General features: G+C 40.9%; 1 protein-coding gene and 1 pseudogene across 2 annotated transcripts; one reads left to right on the top strand and one right to left on the bottom strand.

Annotated features, from left to right (window-relative positions):
- The first annotated feature begins 660 nt into the window (after nt 1-660).
- On the top strand, nt 661-3,973 carry LOC149284691 (hepatic sodium/bile acid cotransporter-like). The gene is made up of 4 exons (XM_089496316.1): nt 661-1,004; nt 1,646-1,856; nt 2,399-2,577; nt 3,445-3,973. The coding sequence occupies exons 1-4, from the start codon at nt 661-663 to the stop codon at nt 3,971-3,973; spliced, it is 1,263 nt and encodes a 420-aa protein (XP_089352442.1).
- Nucleotides 3,974-5,005: 1,032 nt separating this feature from the next.
- LOC149284690 (serine/arginine-rich splicing factor 5-like) lies at nt 5,006-7,576 on the bottom strand (annotated as a pseudogene). The gene is made up of 7 exons (XR_016277820.1): nt 7,451-7,576; nt 7,192-7,262; nt 6,963-7,100; nt 6,798-6,864; nt 5,808-5,881; nt 5,596-5,706; nt 5,006-5,511 (listed from the first exon to the last, which is right to left on the bottom strand). The product of XR_016277820.1 is annotated as a serine/arginine-rich splicing factor 5-like (transcript).
- Between the last annotated feature and the right edge of the window lie 5,316 nt (nt 7,577-12,892).

Genomic DNA, 12,892 nt, shown 5'->3' with positions numbered 1-12,892 from the left:
GGTTAATTCATTGAAGGAATGCCAGTGGGTTCGGAATATTTAAACTAGTGACCAAAAAGGAAAGTGGGAACGAGTAAAGGAAAAATATAGAGAAATGATGAAAACAAAAGCAACATGGAGGACACACATGGGCATCCCATAGATTGGCTCTTAGTATCGGTTCGCCTTGGTCAGTTCTAGCTTTGAATGTATGGACTGTAAGAAGCACTGCAGAAATTGTTGGCGCCATATAAATCTAATAATATGGGTCTCCAAACCAAATTAGCTAGTATCGAGAAGAGGCAAGGCGCTGGATCCAGTTTATGTAAAAAGATTTATGGAAGTGTACTAACCAAGCAAGAGTTATCCATTAAATGGTTATCTGCCATCTTATCATCGGTCGCAGTCAGTGTGGCCACAGAAGACGGCCATCTACAATGACCTCACATCAGTGCTATCTTTTCAGCTAGTCGGAGCTCATGACTTGCAAGGTCAGGTCTGGGACTGGCTACATCTGGAAATGTAGCCGACTGTGTACTGAAGTCAAACAACATAATCTCTTCAAGGTAGATTTTTACAATGCAACCCACTCGGTCCCAGCTTAGACCAAAACCTTGTACTGTTTAATAAGTTACACATGGTGACTGGCCATCCGTCTCGGACACCAAGACATTGCCCAAAATGGAAGAGGAACATCGCATGTTACCAAATGCAACAGAAAACTCCCAAAAAGCTATCAGCTATGTACTGGATGGCGCTACGGTTACTCTTCTCCTGGTTGTCATGACCTCTCTTGGATGTACGCTGGAAATTTCAGAGATTAAGAAGTATCTTTTGAAGCCGAAAGAGATTGGGATAGCGTTATTTTCTCAATACACAGTTATGCCGCTCACTGCCTTTTCTCTGGCCCGTCTCTTACGCCTGGGTCCGATGGAGTCGGTGGTGGTTCTTGTGTGCGGCTGCTGTCCTGGAGGAAACCTTTCCAATATCTTTAGTTTGGCGATAAAGGGAGACATGAATCTCAGGTAACACAAACGTATTATTTATATATAGATTGACTCTTATGGTCTTTAATTATCAGTTGCGGCCATCCTCCAAGGCTTTCATAAAAGGGGACAATGAGGGAAAAAAGGGGGTTTAAACAACGGAGGTTCTTGGTCAAAACTAAAACACTTGGGGTGCCATGAGCAACAGCCATTCGGTTTTCTCTTTTTAAACATGGGAAACCCGGTGGAATATGGAGGACAGTTTAAGAAATTTACATGGGGCCCAAAGTCTGAAGATCCCTGATTCTATCCACGCTTCCAAACTTTGGAATGGCCCATAATGGCCGGAACCGTGCAGGGAAAAACCCCACGTGGAACAGGTTCTGGGCATCAGAGGAGATCCTGATGTAGTCATCAGATACCTAAGAATGGTAACATTGTTGCACATATCATACCTTATTATAGGACATCTTGATCTCTCTGTTGGAAGAAATGAAAACAAAGAGGTGGCGAAAGGTGCTACATTAAAACTGCAAAGACAGCCAAGTGATGCTGAGTAGAAAATTAATCAGAAAGAGGGTTCACCAACACTGGGGGGGTTACATTGTGGGCATTTGTTCTCTAAAATGTGTTCAGAACCTGAACTTTCTTAAAGTGTTGTCTCTGTTTCACTTCATCAGCATTGTGATGACAGTATGCTCGTCTATCTGTGCTCTGGGATTGATGCCTTTACTGCTCTACATTTACAGTCTTGGACTAGAGATTGTGCCAAAACAGAACACGATTCCGTTCCAAAAGATTATCATCTCCTTAATCCTTACGGTCATCCCATGTGGACTTGGCATTTTTCTCAAAGTAAAAAGGCCACACTCTTTAAAGTGTATTATTAAGGTAAAGATTTTATTCAAAAATGTATATTCTTTCACAAGTAAACGTTATTGGAATTCATCATCCGTTTAATTTAAAAGAGGAATTAAATATTGGAAGAAGATGGTGACAAAGTGACCCCTTAAGGTGGAAGAACTTGGGCTACTACAACTGAAGATTTTTAATTGGAACCGTGTCGGTGGTCGTTAGCTGACCCTTTTAGTGTCTTCACTGTTGCTGTTGGCGAGTTCCTCTGTGTTAGTGTCCGTGTAGTGGTCATTGTGTTTTTTTGGGGGGGTATTCTCTATAGATTTGGTGTGGTATTGTGATGCTACATAACTGGTCTTCTTATGCTGCCCCCTTGGCTGAAGGTTACTTGCACATCCCTACACTTTATCGACCAACGTGCCCATTACTATCATTACTATCGTTGTTACTATCATTACTAGAAGTGATGACGATGCATTCCCTTTCATAAAGGAAGCAGTATGATTACAGATTGTATGCTTTGTGTGATGTCCCTATGAATTGTATGACTTGTGATAACGATGTGTTATTTGTTTTAGGCTGGCATGGTGTTGGGGATTGTGACTTCCGTTTTAATACTTATTCTTTCTGCGGTCCACACCAAAGGAGCCATTTTTGCCCTCTTTTCACCATGGCTGCTTAGCGCTGCGTTACTGATGCCACTTATAGGCTACGTGTCTGGATACAGTATTGCGACACTCGGCAGACTCTCCGGACAGTAAGTGATTTACATTGAACATAAAGATAATGGGGATTATGTGTAAACATAGAATTAAATACTGACCTCGTCATCATCACCATCACATCTTCACTAGTGCCACCACCACTAGCGTCTACTGCGTTTATGAGATATATTGCAGCTTAACCTGAGCCCAGAGCGATCACAAGATCCAGGAGTGCTTTCCTTCTCCAAACTGTGTCTTATTTCACAGATCTCATAACCGAGAAACTGTAAGGTACGTTCCGACTCAGCCGTTTCTCCGTTCTCCATATCCTTCCACCGCTACACCCTTACACTGCCGTCCTTAATGCAATGTGCCGTGATATGATGTCATACCCCAGTGTTCCGCCATTTTCGAGATGTGCAGAGAGTGCCCTGACTCAGCATAGTATAATAAATACTGTCACCAGACGCACTTCGGTATATTAATGTGATCAGGCATCTTGTGTCATGATGAATAAATGATAGAGAGAAGAAGACTTCTCTTGAGTGGGTTCCAACTGTGTGAGCAGCTAACAAAACACCAGATGTGGCTTCTCAACAAGATTGAGAAGATTCCATTTTGTTGCCAAAGTAAGTGGGTTTTTTTGTTGCCAACAATGTTATTTGTTTACTTACCTGTCCATGCGGCCCTCGCTACGTTGGCCATCCTATTAGAGCCGCCTGTAAAAAGAATTTCGGTAACTTATGATAAATATTATCAATAATTATAAAAAATCACAGCATTTTTGGCTTGTGTTTTTTAAGCTAGAATGATAGAGACTGGTGGGGTTTTTTTTTTTTTTTTTAACGTTATGAATATGCAAGAGATAAGAGTGGGGGATTCCTAATGGTTCCTAAGGCTTTACCTTGTTTTTCTTTTAGGTGTAAAAGAACAATTTGCATGGAAACCGGATGTCAAAACGTTCAGCTATGCGGCGCCATTCTTAAAATGGGATTTGACGCGGATGTCATAGGCCCGCTCTTTCTATTCCCTTTACTTTACATAACGTTTCAGCTGATGGAGGGGCTGATTTTGGTGCTGGCTTTTCGCTTACATGAATGGTTAAAGGCCAAAGGTAAATTTGAACAGCCTTCCGGCAGATGTGGTTTGGGTCCTACAAATACCCCCCCTGGAATGTGTATTCGCCATATATTTTGTTCTTTAACAAACAGAATTGACATGTCCTACACCGGAAGAACTTTTGCAATTATAAAAACTTTATTTTCCAGGGGTGAAAAAAGTTCCCGATACGGGGACACTGCAGGAAACCCCAACTACACCCGAGACACCAACGTCCTCCTGAAGGGTGAAGAAAATATGGCAAAGATAACCACGGAGTTCTTCTACAAGGAAGCCTCGACTGCAGCGGGGCAAAAAGCTTTACAGGAATCAGACATCTTTAGTCTTTAGGCTCCTTAGACATCTAGAGACGCACCCTGACATAAGCCTCACCCCAACTCATCCAAACTATGCCCGGATCTCACTTAATGTTGCCGTTACGTGCAAGACTCGTGCAATAGATGTAAACATACATTACTCCACACAGCCCAAATTTCTTGAAGTAGTCCCAATATTTAGCCACTGTCCCACTTTCGGGAATTAGGGAGCGTGAGCAGGTCAGGGTGCACTCAGCAGTAGAAACCTTTCCAGCCCCCCCTTCAGAACACTAGCCTCGCAAGTCGGCTGGCAAAGTGGGCAGTGTTATTGAACAGTGTTATTGTAAATATATGTAAACAGTTGTGTTTGTTTCCCCAATTACACTTTGTTATATTTGGCGATTTTGGTTAATGCATAAGAAAACAGTTGTTTGTCAGACAAAAAAAAAAAAAAAAAAATCCCTTCAGATTAAATTGCGTTTTGGTGGTTAATTACAAAATGAATACTGTTCATTAAAAAGGTAAGCGTACCGCCCCCGCCTGTATTTATACACAGAAAGGAGGTATCCTCCAAAGCAGACAACCCCTGCAGAGCCTGCGAGACACAAACCCTGTCACAGGATGTATTCCCACCTCACGCACAGGAAGTGGCCAAGGGACAAACCACTGGAGACAGGGGGAGGTGGAGTTTATTCTCCTACTAGGAAGCAGTAGGTCCATGGGACTCAGGCGGCAATGAGGTGTGCCCGTTTAATATTAACACTCTTCAGTTAACTTTAGCTCCTTTTCACAGAGCCCAATAGCACCATTATCTGCCTTTCAGTTGCCCTTGTTTCCCCCCCATTAAGTTTGATGTTTTTAGTACTACGGAAACATTCCAGGCCGATGTCAAGTAAAGAATAGAACAGGGTTTGTTTGTTTTTTAATCAAGTTTATTTATAATTGAGCATTTCATTCACAAGGTAACAATAAAAGTGGGAGAATCTGAATCGATGCTTTATGTACAGCCATTTGGGGGCCTCAGACAAAACCCCTCTAAAATAAAAATATTTACAAATGTTGGGGGGGGGAAAAAAAAAAAAAAAAGCACTTTACAAACTATACAATATGGAAACAGGAAGCAGTATCGATGTCCTCATGGTTTTAAAATGTCACTGCTGAATCCTGCACTCAACCAAGTCACAGATACTTACCGCAAGTCAGCAAGTATTTTTTGGGGGGGGGGGGGTTTGGGGGGTGGCGGTTGTTCAGGAAGTATGGAAAAGGATGGTAAATGTTCAGTTTCTGCTATCAACCGACCGAGATCGAGAACGAGACCGAGACCGAGACCTTGTCCTTGGGCGATCAACAGAAGCTGGGGATTTAGATGGACTTTTAGAGCCACCCTTCGGTTTCTTCTCTGGCACGGGAGACCCACTAGCGGACCTGGATTTGCTACGGTTGCTGCGTGGGCTACGAGGGGTACGACTGCGGCTACGGGAACGGCTGTAAGACTTTCGGCTTCTGGAGCGGGAACGACTGCGAGAACGGGATGAGCTTCGGCTACGGGAGCGAGACCTGCTCCTTGACCTACTGTGAGAAGATAAAGACTGTTAGAATCATGACTGTCATAACTTCAGCAGCTGGAGCAAAAGTCACACAGAGCTTGCAAGTTACCTATGCCGTTTGTTGCCTTCAATCAGCTTGATTTTTCTGCCATTGATCTCTTTGCCAGAAAGTTTATCTATAGCATTTTTCAGGTCACTGTATGATGCAAACTCAACAACCCTGCGGAAGAAAAGGGAAACGTGAAATTCCACCTCGGGGCTGAGATGACATGTAGGTTTGTCTTAAGAACATGGTATGGGTGGCTCTGTAAAGACACTTACCCTTCGTTAAGCTTTGGTCTGTGTGCATCAGCAAATGTTACTTCTCCAGCTTGTCTCATGAAGTCTTTTAAATCCTAATTTAAGAACAGATTCAATTAGCAAATGCACATGAAGAAAAGTAAGCAAGTGTACTGAAAGGAATGCAGTGTTAGATTGTGGGTTGGCATAAGTTAAGTTACCAGTCTAGGATAAAGAACAGCAAAAACTATAATAGGGCACGAAATAAGTTATACTATTCTCTGGCACAAGTTAAGCTTGATCCCTCCCACCAACCATTGCCCAAGAAAAGGAAGAAATGTTACTTTAAAAAAGTGCTAACAATTAGTACCAAAAGCAGAATGTGTTTATTTGGTGCCCTTAAGTCATTAGAAATGTAGGTTACTTTACCTTCAATTAAAATTCCCTAGGCTAGTCAATCAGCAAGTAAGCGACTGGAGAGACCGTCACGACACAAGCCCGACTGGCTCTTCGCCACCCACTTGTGGGCTACCCAAAGCGAACGCCCCTCCCCATTAGAAGACCACGGACGTTGGCCATCATTTTCTATTCTTGCGAGTTACCAAGGACTTTAGTGCGACCAGGATCCCAACGACCACCTAATTGTGTATCTTTGCGACCAGGACCTCCTATTCGGCATCTTTACAGAAGTAGCGCTCAACTTAAGGATCAGCTTTCGTTAACTCTCAAGGGGTCGCTGCAACCTGGCACTTAACGAGTGCTCCAGTATGTCTACATCATCAACCGATCTAGGTGACCAACTGGCAAATTCAACCAGGCCCAATCAAAAGTGACCAAGACAGAGCGATAACCAACAGGCGCTCCTCATCATGAGGCCAACGACACACAGATAGGCTGGCAAATAAAGGGTTTAATATTTGGTTAAAATTATGAGAAACAAGATTGCCCCCACAAAACATATTCCAAACCCCATTGACATGTTTACAGACATTACTTTCTAGACACCCCATTCAAAATAATTAGTTAACAAACCTGCCAGCTGACTCTGGACGAGAGATTTTCAACAATGAGGCGGTTTTCAGTCCTAATGGGTGGTGCACTAAAGGAAAGAAATATAAAATCCTTGGTTAAGACAGTTTATCACTATTGATATGAACTGCTTAAATGGAAACTCATAACAGCTTATTCCGTGCATACTGGGAAAAAGATAATTACCTTCTGTCACCACGGGGACGGCGGCTACTAAATCTGTCATTGTATCTCCCCCTGCCAATACCCCTTCCTCCTCCTCCACCACCACCTCTTGAACGAAGTCTTGCATGTTCTATTGTAACTCTGGGGAAATATGGAAAATTAGAAAAAAAAAAAACCTTGTAGACAAGCCAATGCTACAAGAAAATCCATAAAACACTGTAGAAATATTCACCTTTCACTACAAAGTTCCTTGCCATCAAGTTCATAAACTGCATCATCAGCATCTCTGGAATCCTCGAATTCCTAAAGGGGGGGGGGGGGGGGAGAACACATTTATAATCTAATCACTGATATTTACACATTACACAAATAGTCATGCAACAGTAAGATGCTTAGGTTACACTAGGGACAACTCACTTGCAAATGCAAGTAAAAAGTAAAGGTTCACAGGAATCAAACATACGAGGCAACAAAAACTAAATACAACTTACCACAAAGCCAAATCCTCTTTTTAGGTCAATATCTCTGATGCGACCATATCCTTTGAAAAATCTTTCAACATCTTTCTCCCTGGCGGAAGGGTTCAGACGTCCAATGAATACACGACAGCCGCTCATTGTTGCTTTAAGAAGGCAAAATTGGAAAAAAAACTAAAGTGAAAAAATAGAAAAAAAAAACAAAAAAACAAAACAAAAAAACATTAGCATTGTGTGCAGTATAACAATTAAGAGTCTATTAATATGAAGAGCCCCACCCAGCTGCATTACCATATATCCACCACCAGGTGGCGCCACCACTCAGCTTCTGCTCTTGGCAGCCATTTTCCCCACCACGTTATGTCTTTTATATACAATGTATCTTTTGTTTTGATTTGTCTTTGTTTATCGTAACAGTTACTACTTTTGAATACATTTTGCCTACACAGATTTACAGACCTACTACATTGAACTATCAGACCACCTTTAAATGTACGAAAAAAAGGGCACATAAAGCACCGACTTGAACCGATTTCACAAGCCCGGTTTGAACGGATGGGACAGTCCGTTGCTTTCAGGTATATAGGGAAGGTATTCTGATATAAATTACCATTTACGAGTTCTATAGAAATCTGGAAAGGTGGACTAAGTTAAAAAAACAAACAAAAAAAAAACCGCGATGGCCGAAAAGGCGAGTAGGTTTTCAGTTTAACGAACATGAATCGGTGACAAAGCTTGATGCAAAATGGCGCCGGCAGCCGACAAGGAGGGAGGGGACTGACTCGCCCGGTTTGCAGTACCGTCCCCAAAAAGTGCACTTACAGGACTTAGGTAAGGAATAAAACGGGCCCTAAATTTAAAACAAAAAGGCCGTAAGGCTTCAGTGTTTACGTAACGGTATATCGCTCATTAAAACCACCGCGAAACGGGTAACAAAAAAATAAATAAATGCTATCCTAGTAGGGAAATGTATCTATAATAATAATAAGAAACGTTTCTAAACACTCCATGTATAAATACAAAAACAATAAACACCCATGTAAAGAAAAACCAACCTTTACGTCCAAGGAAACTCCTTCTCCGAATGACAAAGCTCCGCCTGAGCAATGGCACTAAAATAGGGGGAGAAGGGGAGGGGGCCTCCGAGAAGGGAGGTACAAGACATGACAGCCAATGATACGCGATTTTCTCCTACAAAATGGAGATGTGGGCGGGGATAGGGTTGTGTAATTCTATCTGCAATGTGATGCTTTCTGCACAAAATGGCGGTTAGAGGTGTAGTTTGATACGTGCAGGATGGCCGCATAAAATGGCGGCCAGGACGCCAGTTTATCAATAGAAATGCTAACCATTCTTTACTATTATTCTCTCTATGTATTCAGAAAGGGATAGGGTGTGTTTATAGATAAATGTATATAAATATGATGATTATATATATATATAAAAAATCATTATAAATAAAATAGTCCATATAACTATATAGTTAACAGTCAATTAGAATAAATATGAACGGCTCTAGAAAACTAGCCATATAATAAAAAAGTAAAGTTAGATAATAAAAGAACTGTGTATTTACATAACACACGGAATTTGCGCCATTGTGGTGTATGACCTATTCATGTGAGGCGTAAATTCTAAAACAATAGTGAGGCAGATTGAGACATTTTTTAAGGCTTTAAGAAGGACATTTTTAGGTAATTTTGAGGGTTAAAAAGCACTTTATTCCACCGAGCATGAGGGTAAAGAGGAACGAGTTAAAAACATGGCGTGAGTTACCATTATATTTGGTTTAGACGACATGAGTCTGAGCTGAGGGGGAAGCATCAGCCATGTTTTCCAGTACACATATATATGCTTACCAGCCCAGATAAAGTGCTGCCCTGCGGTATGAAAGACGTATAACTAATTGGTTCCCTTCCATGAGTCTACACATCCCACTTTATCTGGGCTGGTAATCAATATGTAAAACGTACACGTGTCCTGGAAAAGATGGCCGATGTGGTCACCCTAGCCCAAGGCCACCTGGACCTAGATGGTCCTGTTTAACAAATTCAGTCCCAGCTTGGAAATAAACTTGTGAGCAGGACCCTCTTTCCCTAATGTATCGTTTTGTCTTAGTCCGTCTTTTCTAGTCTCATCGTTCACCCTAAACGTATGGACCGTACGAAGCGCTGCGTAAATTGTTGGCACTATATAAATAAAAGATAACAATAATGTTCTTGTTTGTACATTTTCAGAAACTGCTGGTGCTAAATAAATAAAATATAAAAACAATAATAATACTAATACTAATAAAAGACACCTTAGATTGCAAGCTTGTGAGCCCTTTCTACCTATTGTATAGATTTGTCTTATTCTGTCGGTTCTAGATGGTCAGACCCTTTGAATGTAGGGACTGTAAGAATGTTAGCGCTATATAAATAAAATATAATAATAATAATAATAAGACACTGTAGACTGTGTGTTCATGGGGACAGGCTTTGAGGGTAATTGGGATTTAGTGCATCTAATGCATAAAAGTATCGGTTTAAAGACCCTCGCAACATAAAGATACTGTAGCTGCATGTTATGAATGAATCATCTTCTAGGAGGCCTTTACACAGAAACCCTCCTCATATAACTACTGCTAGAGGCTGTGATATGCATACCGATAGATCTATGAACCGGCATGCTTTCAGCTGTAAAGGTGTTTATTTTGTGTTGTGTAAAATGTTTTTTGGGGTTTTTTTTACATTGTAACGAAAAAATAGCATTTCTGCATTAGATGCTGTAAACACCAATCAGATCTCTGCATTGTAGGGGTAGCTTTGTCCAGCTCAAGGCCGCTGGTGTGTATATTTCAGAAAAAACAAACACACCCTTATCGGCCACACATACCACACACTTTTTACATACTGTTTTATGAAGTATTGCATTTACTACATCCAATATACAAGATATAACATATCATTTAAGGTCTGGGGGGGGGATCTCTAGTTTATTTTTAGTTTCAAGTCTGGGGGATCTGTAGTTTATTTTATTTAAGGTCTGGGGGATCTGTAGTTTATTTTATTTAAGGTCTGGGGGACCTGTAGTTTATTTTATTTAAGGTCTGGGGGATCTCTAGTTTGTTTTATTTCAGGTCTGGGGGATCTCTAGTTTGTTTTATTTCAGGTCTGGGGGATCTCTAGTTTGTTTTATTTCTGGTCTGGGGTATCTCTAGTTTATTTTGTTTAAGGTCTGGGGGATCTCTAGTTTATTTTGTTTAAGGTCTGGGGGATCTCTAGTTTATTTTATATAAGCTCTTAGGGGAGCTCTAGTTTTTTTTAATTTAAGGTCTGGGGGAATCCCTTTGAATGTTCGAAGAAGCGCTCTGGAAATTTTTTACGGATATATCAATAAAAAGATAATGAGACACACGGACCATAAATATAAGTTCACTGGGACAGGATACATTTGTGGATGAGTCGGATTTAGTTGGCACGTTTTGTGGATACACCTCCCATAAGATGGGTAATGGTGCCCCTTTAAACTCGTTTTAGATCTCCTGATGTGAACAGGATCGTTTGACGAAGCGACCCCTGATATTTGCCACTGAAATACAAGAGCGGACAGATGCAATGTGTAATTCCCTTCAGTCACATGGCCATTCCTTCTCTCCGTCTCCCTTCCCCCTTTCTTAGACTATTTTTTCCTTCTGCTTTTTTCTTGCGTTCGTTCCTCCCTGCCCCCACCCGCTGATGCCATCTCTCCAGTTTTTCAGCTGCAAGAAATGCAGTATTTCCCTACATAATCATTATATATAATATATATATAGTCATACAATCAGTGTAGGAGAGAGCAAAGATCTTTCCCTCTAAAGGCAAGAAGAAAGCCTTTGTCCTCCATGTTCAGCCTGTTGACTGCGTGTAATAAATGTTGACCACATATCAGTTATGTTATTATTTATTATCGATTTATATAGCACCGCCATATTCCGCAGCGCTGGACAATGGGCAAACAAGACATAAGTAGCACATCACACAACAATTTGGACTTACAGAAACAAAAGGTGAGGAGTGTCCTGATCAAAGGAGCTTACAGTCTAGACAATGAGATCTATTCATTCTTAGCAGTTATGCCTTTGGCTCACCAGGATGTAAATATAACCCTGCAGGATGTGGTTGTAATAACAATAAACAAATATATATATATATAATAATAAATAATAATATAAATATGCAATATATGTAACACATGTAACACACAATACACTTAAAGTCAATACATAACAAACCGGGTACATAACAAGGACTGTTATTCAGTCACCGTATTTGCATTTCAACTAAAAGAGTTTTACACTGGTTGGCAACCCCAATCAGCAAAGGTGCGTTAATTAGTATGCAGCTTATTCTCGGTCTCTGTTGTCCATCCAGCTGTGTTTCCATTGACAATACACAACTCAACAATAAACAGGAACGGGGATGACTGACATTGTGTTAATGTATATTTAGGGTGTGCATTGTACATATACAGTATTTATATATACCGTATATATATATATATATATATATATATATATATATATATATTTATATGGTATATCCTATAAGCGGACATTTATAGGTAGTGACCATACAATCCAAAAAAAGCTTCCTGAAAGTTTCTCTGCTGTTTTGATGCAATGAAAGGAATAATGCATGGGAAGGAATAAAATGGCAGATATTCTAAGGTTTATTTGCTTAGAGTACTAAAGAGTGCAAGTAATGTGTTGCCTAAGTGGAACAGCACCTTTAAAGTTCTGCCTAAAGGCATAGTTTTATTTGCCTAATCGGTCTGTTGGACTGTAAACAACATGTCTTTCTCACCCCATGCGTTTAATATTTAAAAACCCGGAGTGCATAGTTCATTTTCTGTTAATATATAACCGCATTTAGATCCAAAGAAATCTGGGAGAAAAAAAAACAGAAAAATATCCCACATAATAATGAATTATACCAGATCCGTATTTTTGTAGGGTCCAGGAGTGATGAGCTATAATAATGTAAGGCTGTGTTAGGGGCCAGGGCGACCTTGGCATTTTAAATGGTGACGTATGTGCGGCTGACAGCTGTATGTATGCACGGTTGCTTGCTATGTTTTTATGCTTACGTATAGGCACTGGACCACTGGACATCTGTCCAAGGGCCAGATGGCTAGTCCGGGACACGTCTGGCTTCAAGATAGGCAGCCCTGAACTAATTAAAAATAGTCCTTGAAAATATATATCACTGTCACTGATCAAGCATCTGCATTTTTCATGAAGAGGTGTCACGGAGTGAACCGATACAATGACTCTGTCATCGTGATGTGCCCACGGCGGTATCGGTAACACGCAGGTATCCACTTTCGGTAATGTATACTCGGCAGACCGGCATCAATGACGGCGGGTCATGTGATCACCCAATAAAAGTGGCCCCCGTCGGCAGCCAATCTTCCATGTGTGGCCACAGCACGACA

Source organism: Sceloporus occidentalis, unplaced genomic scaffold (genome assembly GCF_023333645.1).
Source record: "Sceloporus occidentalis isolate IW3139 unplaced genomic scaffold, rSceOcc1.0.p SCAF_89, whole genome shotgun sequence".
Classification (NCBI taxonomy): Eukaryota; Metazoa; Chordata; class Lepidosauria; order Squamata; family Phrynosomatidae; genus Sceloporus; species Sceloporus occidentalis.
The sequence above is the reverse complement of the archived record's forward strand: the minus strand, read 5'-3'. Positions and strand labels throughout refer to the sequence as shown.

Excerpts from the sequence above, each read along its gene's own strand:
- LOC149284691 (XM_089496316.1), top strand. The coding sequence starts at position 661 with ATGGAAGAGGAACATCGCATGTTACCAAATGCAACAGAAAACTCCCAA. Across the intron at positions 1,005-1,645 it reads AAGGGAGACATGAATCTCAG|CATTGTGATGACAGTATGCT; the intron begins GTAACACAAACG and ends TCACTTCATCAG. Across the intron at positions 2,578-3,444 it reads CTCGGCAGACTCTCCGGACA|GTGTAAAAGAACAATTTGCA; the intron begins GTAAGTGATTTA and ends TTTTTCTTTTAG.